The sequence below is a fragment of the Melospiza melodia genome, chromosome 1 (genome assembly GCF_035770615.1).
Source record: "Melospiza melodia melodia isolate bMelMel2 chromosome 1, bMelMel2.pri, whole genome shotgun sequence".
Classification (NCBI taxonomy): Eukaryota; Metazoa; Chordata; class Aves; order Passeriformes; family Passerellidae; genus Melospiza; species Melospiza melodia.
Genome location: NC_086194.1, coordinates 133,481,045 through 133,496,553, shown reverse-complemented (window position 1 = coordinate 133,496,553; position 15,509 = coordinate 133,481,045). Strand labels below are relative to the sequence as shown.

The following is a 15,509-nucleotide window of genomic DNA, read 5'->3' as shown; positions in this document are numbered from 1 at the left end:
GTGGGCCTCCTGTCCCAGCTTTGATGCAGCAGCTTTTGATTTACTGTGAACTGTGGTGGTTCTGTCAGGTGGGATTCCTGTGCTGTCCCTTCCAGAGCAGATCTGCAGGTGGCAGGGGCAGCAGAGCCCCCACGCTGCTCTTTGCCACGGTCTGCTGACATCTGGGTTTGATTCTCTTTTCCAGCTGTGGTGAAAAACCAACACGTTGAGTGCTATGCCAGTCCCCAGTGTGGGATATGCAATATTATATTACTAGAAAAAGACTGTACTCAGTGAGCAAGAGTACAGCAATGAATTTACCATATTGCCATGTTTTCCCTTAACTTTAGGTTAGTCAAATCTTGAAAATATCCAGACAAATTACAGGATTAAGGCTGAAGAAATAGATGAAGTTCTGTGTCCTGTGTTCACAGGAGGGCATATTACATGATCCAATTGAATCTCCTGTTCCAAAAAGAATCTATTAATTATTCTGGTGTAAGCACCTGCTGTAGTTTTGTCAAAGGGGAATTAGACACTGGAAATTCATCATATCCTAAACACTTTCACAGTAGCTACTGTAGGTTAACTTGACAAATAAGTGAGAGACGTCAAAAGCAAACCTAGTGAAGGTTTTGGTTGATAAAAATAATTGTGTATTAAGACATTTCAAACTTTTGTCATTTATTCAATTTTCCTGGAACAACACAAGTGGTATGAAATGCCATTCACAAATATGAACTAAGTAATTGTATTTCCTTAGAAACAAGTTATGCATATTTTATGACACTGCATCCATCTCTGATATCTGCTATATGGGCATTATTTCCAGAGGTACACTGATACTACTGTGATTCTGACCTCTACTATGACATTCAAGTTATCCTCTCTTCATAAATAGAGAAATAACACAGAAACCATGTTTTATTCAAGTACAGCATATGCTTACCATCCCATATTCCTGGATTTCAGATGCCCATAGCATTTTAGTCTCCAGAAGATCAAGAATATCCAGTGTTTGAGATGTATATGATGAAATTTAACATTCCCCCTAAAATGCAGATCTTTGTATTTACATGTCCTTTATGTTTGCGATGAAGGATTGCCAAAATGGTGTTTAGCCAAAATCAGGGCTTTTTTGTTTGGTTTTTTTTTGTAACAAAAAGCTCAAGTTAGTCGTATGCTTTCAGCCAAAACAATCAGAACCTGGGCCAATTTAGTGCACATAAGATACCTTGGAAGGATGAATTTATGCTGTTGAGCTTGTAAAATGTGTAACCAATAGCAGTTCTCTTCATACATGGCTTTTTCTTGCAAATCTTGCAGCTAAGTCAGTGAGCCAAATGCAAAATCCATCACCTGAGGGCATCGTGCAGATTTGTAATGCACCCTGGGGGTACCTGAGGTGGAGAAACCATTGAGTGGATTACACAGATCCATATATGCAGCTTTTTCATCTCTGACAGATATAATATGAGCAGTATTATTCGTACTACAAAAAATTCCTTAGTATACTGTGTGAGAGAGAAAAATAAAATCATGTCAAATCACTTACATGAAAAATTATTAAGAAAAGAGTGCTGAAGATTCCAGCCTCTTCAGGGAAGTGTCTTATGTTGTACCATCTACATGCCATTGAGTTTTGTATGGTGACAAAGGTTTGGCAAAATAACTTCAAAACCAAGTGAATATTCAGATCAATATATGGGGCTATTAGGAGTTGAAAAAAGTATATTAAACCTGCTAAAGATCTTCCTCTCTAAATTCCTGCCATTCTTCCTCCTGTCAGTCATCTGAAAGTTAGGCATCTGAACTGGGTGAGACCTTTTCCCAGCTCCCCCTTTTCTCACATAGAAATAGCTTCAAGTGAAATGAATAACCCTTTGCAGGAGCCTTTTTTCATTGTCTTTTCAGAGAACTGAGTAGAGCTGAAACCAGGTCTTTATGTCTGGAGTAAATTAAATGAAACCTGTGCTCAGGGCTAATATGGAAAGACAGAACTGTGTTGCACAACATTATCAATGTACAGTGTGTTTCTCACAGGTTTTATGCTGTTGAACTCCACGTGTGTAATTGGATGTTCATACTGATGTAAAGGTTAAGGACCAAAGGCTCAGGGTAACTGGAGGTATAATTTTCCCTATAGCTGTTTTCCTGGATTATCAACACAGGCTACAATTTTGTTTATCCTTTCCTTAAGGCTGTTGGGTTATGGATTTTTTTTTGGTTTTGTCATACTCTTCATTCCCCTTCTCCCAAAAAGATTTTGGCACCAGTGAAAAGAAACAACACTTGCCTGTGGCCTGGACTTTCAGTACCTGAGCTAAAATTAAATATCTGCTAGACATAATTTGCTGAAACTGCAAGTGATTTCCCATTTTGTCAATCTTCACTTTTATACTTTGAATTAAACTATAGGATGGTGCTATTTTTAAAACAGATTGCTCCTCACTTCTCCCATTTTTTCTCTGTCCCTGGCAATTGATCATTGCAGTGCCTACAAATGCTCCATGGCTAAGAAGAGAAAAGCTGAAGATCAGATATCAGGCGTTCCCGTCAACAAAAGGAAGTCCCTGTTAATGAAACCCCGCCATTACAGCCCCAGCTTGGAATGCAAAGAAGAAAATGAAGACAGGACAGAGTTACAGGAAGATATCAGTGTCCTCGAAAGCAGCTCAACACCAGGTAGTTGCTTGAACTCCACTTGAACTTGAATTCCACAGGAAGGGAGATTAAAACCCAGTATTTTGAAACAGGATGCAAGACATGTTTGACTTCTAAGAGAGTTGCAATGGTGCCTTTCTGTCCAGGTTTAATCATCATACTTCCATTTATTTGTACAATAAGTTCTCCTGGGGTCTAGTAAATGCCATGCAGGTCATCCAGAGACAACTGCTGCAGCAGGTTGGATAGTGAGCAGCATCTGCTTCTCCAGCACCTCTGTGAAAGAACAAGCTTAAGCCCACCACCATCCCACACACTTCTGAAGAGCAGATTTTCACTGGAATATACAGAGCTCTGAGGAGGGAAAAATGATGCTTAGCAAAACATTGTTGACTTTAACACTTAGCAAAGCAATTTCATGCGTGTGACTGCTGTGTGTGTTCTGTTTAACACGATTATTAGACTCAGCACTTTTATACCTGTTATTCCAACAGTGGTAAGCCAAACACATCCAACATTTTATAGCAACTTCTACAATGTGTATGCTGAAAAATATGGACAAGGATGAGGGGGCAGAAAGATATAGCCATAGTATGTTTTGATTACTATTCCTTTCTAATATTTTATATATATATATTCACGTTGAACAAAAAGTCTGAAACCAAATAGTTTTTTTCACATAATTGTCTAAGAATTCCTGCCAAAATAGTTAATCAGACAAGTTAATGAGACAAGCAAGTAGATATCAGGAATATACTGGCAGTCACCTCCACACAGCAAATGTTAAAATAAAAGGAATGCGATCTGGCACTGGGAAATTGGTAATCATAGATAATATGTAAACTGAATGAACTTAAATGTCACTCAGTTTCTGGTTGCTATCAAAATTAAAAGATAATTTTTTTTCCACTGAGTTTCTTCTTATCAAATGTTTTTGAAGGGCAGAGTGGTAGATTATATAATCTAGGATCCCTTTACAGCAAAAGATTGGACCTAGATGGTCTTTTAAGGTCCCTTCCAGACTGGGCTGTGCTATTATTTTATCATGAACTGAGATCAGTTATTTGTGTATTTATCCACTCTAAATTGAAATCCCTTAAAACAAAACAAGCCCCACGAATTTTATAGATATGATTACTATAAAACACACAGAAGAGGAAGAAGAATGTCTTTCACATTAAAGAGTCAGTTCCGGATTCTACTAAAATCAGTGGATGTCTTTGCAGCACTTCTATAACAACAAAGTTTTCAGTCATCTGTCACTTGTAAATCTCCTAGGAGGAGATTTTTCCAAAGGGCTGCATCCCATTGCTGTGAAAGCCTAGAAAGTAGCTCCATCTTCAAACAGAACATTAATTAGCAAGGTGATACACAATGTCTCTGTCTTTTGAGTGACATTTTTAAGAAAAAATAATTAAGGAAAAAATCCTGTACCTCTCAGTGCCTGTTCAGGCTGAAGGGAGTGTTTCTAGCTCCTACCATCAGAAGCGAATCTGTTGGAGTAAGAGTTCCTGTTCATGTCTTGGGGTTTTGTTATTTTTATTTTGACTTTTTTTTTTAGATATTTGGATTTTAGCTAAATTTTTTGTGTTGATTCAGCCTGGTTCCTGACCATCCAGAGTTGCACTCAGTAGAATCGTTTTTCTTCCCCTTTTTCTGTTCTCTGTACATCTTGAAGAATTTGATGAAGGGGAATTGCTATGATGGGTGTAAAGGTAGACTCTGTGGCACAAACCTAAGTTATTTAACTTTTTTAGGTTAAGTTATCTAACTTTTTTTAAAAAAGGGCAATTGTTGGACCAAATCCATTGATAAAAAAGTAGGGAAACCACGCCCTTCAGTCAAAACAAAAACATCCCACTTGGTTTCGAAGCTATTTCTTTGATACCAAAATAATATATTCCAACCTGCTTGTTCAGTGATAATACAACCTACATCTTTTGCATAATTTTTACCAGCTACCAAACAAATTTCTGTGAAAGCATACATTTGGTCTGGGTATGTAGGTACTTGGGATTTCTTAGTGTAGTATTGCTCCCTTTATTATGAACTCAGGATTCTTTTCAGTTGATCAGTTAATGATTCAGTTCATGGATTGATGCAACTGTAAACTAAGCTGAGTTTTGATTATTTGAAAAGTAAATTTACAGCCTGTGGATGTAAAAAGCAGAGCTGGGACAGCTGAACCATTAGGATTGATTCAACAACAAATTTTTAAAGATTGCTTTAAAAATCGCTGATTATTTAAGGAACAAAAATTTTTTTTATCATGAACTTATATTATTTTTCATCTTTCTCACATAAAAATAACTAAAAAAACCTTTTACCATTGAACATTTTGTCTGATTTGTTTTCTTTTGATGGGCAGGAGATTTCTTTTAAGATAGATCTTGTTCCTTTTTGAAATTACCCACTGATGGGATTCTGTTATTTTCCAAATGGCAGAAGAGCAAATAATGGAAACCCATTTGACTAAAGTTATTCATAGAGCCAAATCACCATTCTTACTTGCTGAGATGTGAAAAGATGGCACACTTTGTTCAGAATACTGCAATGTGTGTGGTACTAGACCAGCTGCTAAAAAGTTACATGAAGGTTTGCAGACACTTCTTTAAATACAACTTTATGCACACAGTGCAAAAGGCCACCCCTCCCTGCATGAGTCCAATTTTCTGAAGAAGAATAAGAATTAATCAATATTTTCTTTTAACATATAACAAACAGTTGAACCAAACAATTATGTAAACTGGAAATGACCCAAAATGCTAACAGTTTGGCAGCAGTAAAGTGAAATGCATTGTGGTGCACATGTGCATTTTTGTCCCCCTTTTCCCCTCCACAATAATCTGCACTTAATAGGAATATTTTAAACTATGTAGCTAAGCAACAGAGGTAATTGTTGCTTTCTAGAGCTTTTGTTAGGCACTCTAACACAGCCCAAATATGCATAATTAGGTATAATGTCTATAAATCATTATTGTACACATGTGGGTAGTTAAGTGGATTGAGAGAATAGTTCAATGAATTGGACATATTCACTGAAAATGCTTTTTATTTGTTTTCTGTAGTTCATAATACTTTAAAATTATCATAACCCTTTACACTTTCTCTTAATAGCTCACTGTGTTATTGAGAGAAACTTAATTTGCATTTTAGGCTATGCTTAATTTATTATTTAAACCGGGAGTTCTGATTCAGGAAAGGACAGACACATCTTATGAAATAGTGTATGCTTGTTTATTCATCCTCCTTTCTAGGAAGTAAAATGTTAAATTTTTCAGTTTATGTTGAATAGATCCCAACAAAAGAATGTACCCTATAATCAGCATTATTGAAGGGGCTAGTGTTGTGACTAAATTCTTCCCTTCATCCAAAAATGCTTTTAGTTACTATGGCAATATTTACTTGATCCTGGCAAAACCAGTGTTGATTTTAGAGAGATAATTACCAGAAAGGAAGATGATGGAGATGTATTTTTGAGTGTCCTTGTCAGAGGAAATGTTTATAAAAAATTAAATGAGATACAAAAGGCATATTGTCTTCCACACTGACAACCTCTCCTACATGCTGCCTTTATTACCTGCTGGCTGCTGCTTTTCTTCTGAAGAAAGATGTTTATAAAGACAGGATGCATTTCAGTAGTGTCTTTAACAAGTCCTTTATGAGTCTGTACATAACAACCACTTCTGTTTGCCTGTGCATGACCTGATCTATCACTTAGTGTGGCAATTTCAATGGTGACCAGGAGCTTGCCCTTTGTGAAGTATTGAGGATTTTTCCATCAAGGTCTTTCATGGGATCCGGGGTGACAGGGAAAGTAATTAGGGTTTATTTTGAGAAAATATTTGGGAATATTAGATGAAATAAAAGTGAAAATAGATCAGAGGGATTTTAAAATGTGTTTGTGTGCTTGTGTACATATATATATATATATAAATATATATATATATACAATATATACATACAGATTATATAGATATGTACATATGCAATATCAACATATTGAGCATTATATTTGCATATATGTATATGTCTGTGTGTGTGTATGTGTTCTAAGAAAATATGTGTTTTCACCATCAGTGAGAAATGGGCATATAATTTCTTCTCCTATAGTGCTGGAACTGTAATATAAAGTATATATTATTTTAGAAGGGTTTTTCATCCTGCTACAATTAGTCATTTCAAACAGATCCTTGGTCTAAATTCGATCATTTCAGAGTACCTTTCTGAGTAATGAAACAGCAATTGGTAAGTCAATGTCTCCACGTCACTTCTACAAGATACAAAAAATATTTATTCTTACATATTTCTCTTACCTATTTTTCTCATACAGAGGAGAGTACTACAAAATCATCTGAGGAAACCCCTCATTTGGGTGGGCAAGAAAATTCCAGTCAAAGAAAAGACAACTACTCCAGCTATCAAGATGCCGTGGCCAAATCTTTGATGAACATGGGAAAAGTAGCAAAAGATGCACCTAGTCAAGCAGTGGCAGAAAATCTAAATGATAGTGGCATTCAATCATTGAAAACAGAAAGTGATGATGCTGATGAATGTTACATGATTAGCTCAGCTGAAGGAAAGGAAAAGACTGCTATCTCTGACCCAAAATACTGTTCATCTGAGGAAAATGAAAGTAACTCTGAAATTATGGACAATGAGTGGGATAGCTCTTCAAATTTCTCGGAAGAAACTAGTGTAAAGCCCCATGTAACTCAGAAATATATCGTAGAGTGTAATCAACCCAGCATCCTGGAAGTCCCAGAAATTAAGAAGGAAGAGGTCGAATATGGTCCTTGTGAAACACTCTGCGACTCAGAAACAGAGCTAAGAGCACCCCAGGAGCCTCACTCTGATCCTTTCGAGAAGAGAATCCAGAATCTCTTCCCTGAAAGTGAAGAAGACGACAACGAGTGCCTGTCCGAAACCACAGACGTGTCAGTTGAGCTGGACAAAACGAAAGGGAACTTGAGTTTGCTAGAGCAAGCAATCGCTCTGCAGGCAGAGCAAGGGCATGTGTTCCACAGCACCTACAAGGAACTGGATAGATTTCTTCTGGAGCATCTAGCAGGAGAAAGGAGACAAACCAAAGTTATTGACATTGGTGGGAGACAGATATTTAGCAGCAAACGTAAGGAAGTATTTTTGGCTCTTCTTGCTGGCTTAAGCATTTGTCCCGTGACTGATAGAGGATTCTGAGCTGGGGTTTATAGCAACAGTAAAGAATCTGGAATTTAGCTGGTAATTTTGTTAATTAGGTACCTTCACACTAGTGCCTCGCGTCTAACCAGGTTAAACGCTAGGTACTTGGCTTCCTGCCAAACTGCTATGTGAAATCACCAGTAATGGGCACTAAAAGGCCTGTGTAGCTGGCGCTGACATTCCTCCTCCTCCTTTTCCTCCTCCTCTGCTTCCTTCTCTGTAGGATGCTAATACAAACCTCCAAAGTTTCAGCAGCCGAAAGGCAAGGTATTAAAACAGTACCCAAGGGCAAGTTTAGGGTGAAAAATTAGCCTCTCCCAAAGATATCAACTGATTCCTAAGCCATGTGTTTTCTGAGTTCAGTCTACTTCATTAGCATCAAGTATAGTATAGTATAGTCAAATATAAGTATAGTATTATAATACTATACTAGTACTATGATACTATAGTATAGTATTATATACTATACTATAGTATTACTAATACTATTCTAAGTATAGTATTAGTATATTTGTATCAATCAATATTACATCAATCAACATTACATTTTTCTATATCTAGCAGTTTTGAGCCAGGAAAACACAAGCCATGCTCTTCTGCCTCATTTGCCATCAGCAGAAACACCAGTAAATTCCAAAATCTTTATTGTTTCTGAGGGTTTGTGATATCCTACAAACCCGTAGGAACATAATTCAATATCTCTTAATCAGGCTTTCAGAAGTGGAGACTTAAAAGATTTGGGTTTGATTTATAAACTGGGCTGTCTTGTATGAAACTCCTCAATTGAAGATAATTACAGAACATCGAGAGATGTCATTTTATAAGCACACTCCCTTCTGTAGTAAGTAACAATACATTCATCTGTCCTTTGACTTTTCCTTTTGGCCTTGCAAACATCCCAAGGTCACCCTAGCACTGATGTTATTTCTGCTTTTGATGAATGATTTACTTTGGTATTTCTAATGTAACTTTAGAGTAGTCCCTGTGGACATAATAAATAAATATTATAGTAATTTACTTATCTGAAGCATTTAGTGTGAAAGAGAACTGACAGGCATTTTTAGGAGCTGCAACTATAAAATATTTCCTGCAGTATTAAGGAAGAAAATGCAGACATCTCATTTTTGTGTCTCAAGCACTGTTTTCATTAGCATGTCTTAAGCTGCGCATGCATGTACTACATGAACCTTTATTTGCTCAGATGACTTTGGCTTATGCAGGAACTTTATAAATATCTTTTCCTGCTCTGAGAGCAACTGTATTGGCCAGGTTCACATTGGTGTCAATGTGACTTTCTCACAGCACACATAGGAAAGAGCAGCGATGTAGGAATGGCAGACTCTATCCCTTGCTGATTTACCTCATATTATAATTAGCTGTGGTTTCCAGGTGAGTCCAGAGGTAATACCCATGGAGAAACATATCAGGCTTTGTTCGAGTTGTATAAACACCATGATTGTAGGTAATGTTGTATCCGGCACATAATTTTGCCACTTTATATAATTAACTGGGTTTTATTTCTAAAAAATCTACCATCAAATCCATCAGCTCTTAATTTTCACTCTTGGATGCTAGATCAGAAAAAAATCTATTCATCATAAACCTTTCCAATTACCGGAGAAAACACTAAATCATATTTCTGCGTCCCTCTTTATTTTCTGTTCACTATTGCAGCACTTTCCATTTGCAGTGATTCTAAAAAGCATGTGGTCTCCTGATGATGCTGAGTCTATTTGCTTTCCTCCCCATTCATTTATTTTAATTTTTTTTAATCTAAAAACTTGTCAGGAAGTTTAACCCTCAGCTGTCCCTGGTGATTCTGTCCCTAAGCACATCCTACCTCATAGTCCAGAAAAAATTAGTTTGAAAGAGGCAGCTCCCTGTGCTGGCTGCAGCTGTTTTCTCCCCCAGCACCAAATGCTGTTGGCAGCCAATCACAGATGGAGCTAAAACCATCCTCAGCAATTTATGCGGCCACTTCCTCCAGATTTCTCACAAGAGAATTCCTGGACCAGAAATCATTCCTTTCTCGCCCAGACTTTTGATCCTGCATTGGAAATCAAATAAAGGTTTTCTGACCAGTGCTTCTTGCACTATTCTAGGTGCTTGAAACAGAATTTGGGAGGCTGTTACAGAGTGGTAGCAGTGGGGCTGGGCTGAGACCTCGCCTTTGAAAGGGTATCGGCTGCTCCATGTTTTCAGCGTCTTTGTGGGCTGCTCCACAAAGCAGCATTGCCATGTGTACCAGAGGGAGCTGCTTGCCTTGCCTCTCAAATGTAAAGTGGCATGTATTCAGTTTCCTAACAAAGAACCTACAGCCTAGAGATCTGTGATATTTAAGGAATGGCTTCTGGTTGAAATGCTTTTTGTTTGTTTGTTTATTTGTTTCACACCTCAGCTTTTATTTGGTTGTCCCAGCTTCCTGGAGTCTGACATTAACAGAGCAGAAGATTGTTTCTCCTTTTTTAATTTATTCCTTTATAGATCTTACTGTTGGCTCATGCTGCCAGTTTTCTGGCTTATTGGATTGTGGCTTCTGTCCTGTTTGAGGCTCTGAATGGAATAAATGATACTGCAATCCTAAAGCTATATAATTTAGCACATAAATGGCATAATGGGAGAGGGAAATAATTGTTTAAGGGACACTATGAAAACCTGAAGTGATGTTTCAGTTGCATACATCCCTGTTAAAACTTTGGACAGGAATTAAATCTAAGTATAAAATAGAGAATATCATTCAGCTAGGATCACTCAGCTGAGCACAGACAGGGTCTAAACCCAAACAAAATCTTTATCTGATTTCTCTGCAGATTCACCCAGGCCTGAAAAGAGAGAAACCAAATGCCCCATCCCAGGATGCGATGGCACAGGGCACGTGACTGGGCTGTACCCTCACCACCGCAGTCTCTCAGGCTGTCCACATAAAGTTAGAGTGCCACTAGAAAGTGAGTATCACCACCCTGCAGCCCCGAACAACAGCTGGATCTGTCTCAGTATTGTGGGTAGTATGTGCTTATGCTGGAGAAGAATCCCCTTTTTTCAGCATGAGATAGCAGGATGAGGCTGGGAAAGAAGCCATCACCCCTTCTTTGCCCTCTATCTCACAGCACAGCCCTGCTTCCCACACTTGTGCAGCTCAAGTGCTCCTTACAGCATTATCCTTACAAACAGCAGCAGGCTCCTTAGGTAGCCTGGGAAGAAGAAGATCAGACAGCCTGTTCCCAAGCTGCCAGCAGACCTGCATGCTGCAGTCCCATGAGTCTTCAAGTTGCTCTCTCACACCTTTGCTAAGGCACAGACATCTCCTGCTTGTTCCGGAGCCGAGGCCTCGTTTGCCGCAGCCGCACACGGAGGCTGCTGGCTCTCACTGCCAACAGATGAGAGGCCTGGGCATGCTTATGCAGAGATGTTTTTAGCATCCCCCTTGCTGCTGCGCTCCAAAAGGTTATTTCCATCAGTACATCCCAGTGCTGGTCCACAGCAGGTCCCTGTCTTGTGACAGTATCACACTAACCCTTTCATGCCCAGTCTAGCCTGAATTTCCCTGCTTATTTCTGACTGTGCTGCTCTGATAACATTGGCGTGTGTGTGCATGTGTGTGTGTGTGTGTGTGTGTGTGTGTGTGTGTGTGTAATCCTGCAACATGATGCAATGAAATGCTGCATAATAAGCCAAAAACTTAATGTGAAACTATCCACTTAAACAACCTAGTTAGTCAGATTGTTCTTTGTGGTGATATGCATAACAACAAATTAAAAGGATATTTGCACTTTACCAAAATCCTCTTCCTAACTGTAGCTCTCCCCTTTTTTAAATCTGCTACTAAACTGTATTCATGGAAACATCTGCTGAATTAAGCAGGCTGCATTTGGAAGTCCTTAGCAACATTAACTTCCTAAAAACTTAAAATTAACAAGTCCTTGTTAATTATCATACTTCCAATTAGATGTGCTCTGTCCTAATGGGGGGAAAAAAAAGAGAAGAAGTTAGAATTTGGTTCCTGGCAGAACAAACCTGTGGAATGAACAGTCAGCTTTTGTGGAATACTGTAAGATGTTTTATGTTTAACATAGACATATCTGTCAGTTTTAGCAAAGGTCATCCACATCCAAGGACATTAGAAATATACAGGCAAGAGTTTGTAATCGCTGCTAAGAGTGTAAGCTGATGCTTGGAACTATTACTGATTGGTCCAAGGCAGTTCCAGCACAGCTCAGATGAGCAGAAGGTGTCATGTTCAAAGGGAGGTACTCTAAATATCTGATAAAATGAATAAACAGCCTTCCTGTACTTGAGAGATTTCCTTTCCGGGGACAGAAAGGGACTGCAGCTCCATGGAATATGGACTGTGTGGCCCAGGGCTCCTCTGTCACCTGCCTTTTCCAGTGTTAGTGGTGTATAAAGGGATTCATGATTTAACACCTTTGCTGACTTCCACTTGTGTTCTTTTGAAGTCAGTATAAAGAATTTTGTGCATGTGGGAAGCCTCACCACAGCAATATAAACTGGTTTATGCTGGAGGCACCACATTCACTGCATTGTAGGTCCTTTGCTTCCCCTATTCTTTTGTGATAAAAATGTGAAAGAATTGAGAATCTGAGTTCAAAGAGGATATGTTCATTTTTTAAAGATATGTATTTTTAATTGATGCTTTTTATTATCAACTTTGTTTTTTTTTTTTTTTTTTCTGTTTAGTTCTTGCCATGCATGAAAATGTTTTAAAGTGTCCCACCCCAGGATGCACTGGAAGAGGACATGTCAACAGCAATCGCAACACACACCGAAGGTAGAGCAGAAAAATTCCTGTCCACTTAAAACCTAACACGTACTAGGGAGTAAATTGATAGGCACATCTTGGAAATAGATGCTATGTACTACACTGAAAAGTGTCTATGAACTGCAAGGGCAGCCTGTATTATTTATAACCAAATAATTGTGTTTAATTCCTTTACATAAAAAATGGCTGCAGCACAGAGGATGGCAAATTCCACTAGTATTTTCATAGATGAGATTTAAAGCTACAATTTCATCACGGTCCTCACATTGAAAAATCATCATGTACAAGGAGAAGGAATGAAAAAATACATTATTATTGCTACAGCTGCAAAACCCAATGGAAACCAAAACCCATTTATTTTGCACCACTACATGCTAGCCATTGACAGGAACTTCCAATCAGGGCACATTCCCGTTTAGCAAACCAGAAAATTTTAAGTGAACTATTTTGAAATCTGTTTAAAAGCTCCACTTATTATTACCCTCAGGAATACAATCTTCCTGCCTGGAACACTCCTGTCTGTTTAACATGCTGCCTGCAGGAGAGAAAGTAAAATTGAGAAAAGACTTCCAGACAGGCAGCTGGGGAATCACAGCTGGACTGCAGGTGAGGCAGAGATCCACTCTGTCTCCAGCAAGCCACTGCTGTCAGCACAGCTCTTGTCAGTACTGCTTTCTTCTGGAAGCAGTATATTCCATCATACTGCTGAAATTGGGAAAATATAATGTCAGTCTTAAAATCAAACTTGTGACATAAGAATTTCAAAACTAACTCTCTTTGTTTATCTGAATTTCTGTGATATTTTGGGGTTTTTGTTTATTGATTCATTTGTTACTGCACCAAAATTAAAATTTATCATACCCTTTTAATACAAAAATTAGTAAGTCTTTATCAGACATATGAATAGCTTTTTTATAAAAATATATAACGAACAAGCAGATATTTTTCCTTTGCTTTTCCTGTTTTAAATCCCTAGTCATCTTTGAAGCACATCAGCTGTATCATGAGCAACCCATGAATAGGATAAGAAAACATGTTCTAATCTAATAAAACAAACAGGAAAATATAAGCTAGCACAACTCAAAATGATAAAATGTGTTCTTTGGTAACAGTCTCTCATATATCCCTGGGTTTTTTTCCCAAATTCACTTTCCTTTTAATCAGCAGGAGGCTTATATGCATGGTTTAGCTGATAAAGTAAATGTCATTTGTCAAAAAATTTACTAGTGACTTGCCAGACACAAAACATCAAAGCTGAACTGTGGAAAACTCCTACATGATTCAGTTTCCAGATATATCACCTAAAATACACAGATTTCACAGTTTTGCATTAAGGATTGAAAAACAGATGAATCTGGGCTATAGCAGCAGCAGTTCCCTTAAGTGCACAGACTCTCAAAGTCACTGATTTCCACAGAAAAACAGCACAGATCTCCTCTGCACAATAATTAATTTCAATGTTTTTTTTCTTGTTGTCTCTGTTCTTCACCTTTGCTTTTCAACAGCCTTTCTGGTTGTCCAATTGCTGCAGCTGAAAAGCTGGCAATGTCCCAAGAAAAGAACCAGCTCGAGTCTCCAAAAGCTGGGCAGTGCCATGATCAGACTCACAGGTAGGAGCCCTCACAAACCAGTTTCTCCCAACAAACAAACTCTTATCTATGCACAAACTCTGTTGACTGGTCCTCAGATCTTTCACCCACTTCAGCTTCAGTGGTTACCCAGTTTTCCAAAATGAGGCTCTGCAAAACCATCTGATTCTCAAAACAAACCACCATTTTTCTGTTGGTTCGCATGCATGAGGCTGACGTTAAAGACGAGAGGTGTATCTTTGGATAAGCAACCAAATATATCCTATTAAATCTTACTTCCACACAAGTAACCTGATCAGAACAATTAATAGAATTTCTTTATTTTTAGTTTATTGGTTTAATTACTTTAATTTATATTATATACAATGACATCAAAAAGGAGAAACACTTTTTAGTGGAATTGTATTTTGTCTGAGTTATATGGACCCTACAGACACGCATAATTTGCACATCATTGGCACCATGACCATTACAACCTATTATATTCAGGTCTATTTGGGGACACTTTAATTTGTGGATTATTGACATGATCAGCTCTAATGGTTCCTTCAGAGCCATTACAGAATATTATGTCCATGTGTCTGCCAACTGCACGTGCCTTAACTCTACATATGAAAAGTCCTAAGGAAATTACTAAAGACAAGTAGTTACTGAACATTTACTAAATGGAATAACACACCATAAATCATTCGTTCTTCCCAAACAGCACAAGCAATTATTTCAGGTCATCTTATATTATATTTATACCATACTCATTCACAGTAAAGTGAGAACAATACTGATCCAAAAAAACTAAAAGCTAGAAAAAAAATCCAGACAAATTTTCAGAACTAAAGGAAATGGCAATCTAGCGGTGAGTAACTTCCCTGTAAGTAGCCCAAACTGCTATTAAAGAATACTGCATTTTTTAATGTCCCCATCTTTTAGTTTGTGAATTTTTGCATGTGATAATAGCCCACTTTTGGATTATGAGATGCAATCATATCCTATTTTTCAAGACAAGGTTATTTAAAGATGTTCTCATCTTTCTCCTTCATTCTTTTCCTCTTCTCTGCAGGACAAATTTAACAAAGCAGTCTGAGCTATCTCAGTTCAGTTACAGAGCTTCACAGTCAGTCACTTCCTCCAGAGGCACCCCGGGGAAAGAACAGGAGAAGTTTGGGAAAGTCCCATTTGATTATGCCAGTTTTGATGCACAAGTCTTTGGCAAACGCACAACAGCACCTGTGACACAAGGTCGAAAAACACCTCAGTTTCTTGAATGTAAGCTCAAAATTCAATTTTCTATTGAAGAAGGG

General features: G+C 38.0%; 1 protein-coding gene across 4 annotated transcripts in view; it reads left to right on the top strand.

Moving 5' to 3' along the window:
* The window catches only part of ST18 (ST18 C2H2C-type zinc finger transcription factor), a 170,664-nt gene that overhangs the window by 117,231 nt on the left and 37,924 nt on the right, over window positions 1–15,509 (top strand). For all 4 annotated transcript variants that reach the window (XM_063168665.1, XM_063168654.1, XM_063168675.1 and 1 more), the window contains 6 exons: window positions 2,474–2,664; window positions 6,977–7,774; window positions 10,656–10,790; window positions 12,541–12,631; window positions 14,128–14,232; window positions 15,269–15,474. In XM_063168665.1, coding sequence (XP_063024735.1) covers window positions 2,474–2,664; window positions 6,977–7,774; window positions 10,656–10,790; window positions 12,541–12,631; window positions 14,128–14,232; window positions 15,269–15,474 — 1,526 coding nt within the window. The remainder of the gene's footprint in view (window positions 1–2,473; window positions 2,665–6,976; window positions 7,775–10,655; window positions 10,791–12,540; window positions 12,632–14,127; window positions 14,233–15,268; window positions 15,475–15,509) is intronic.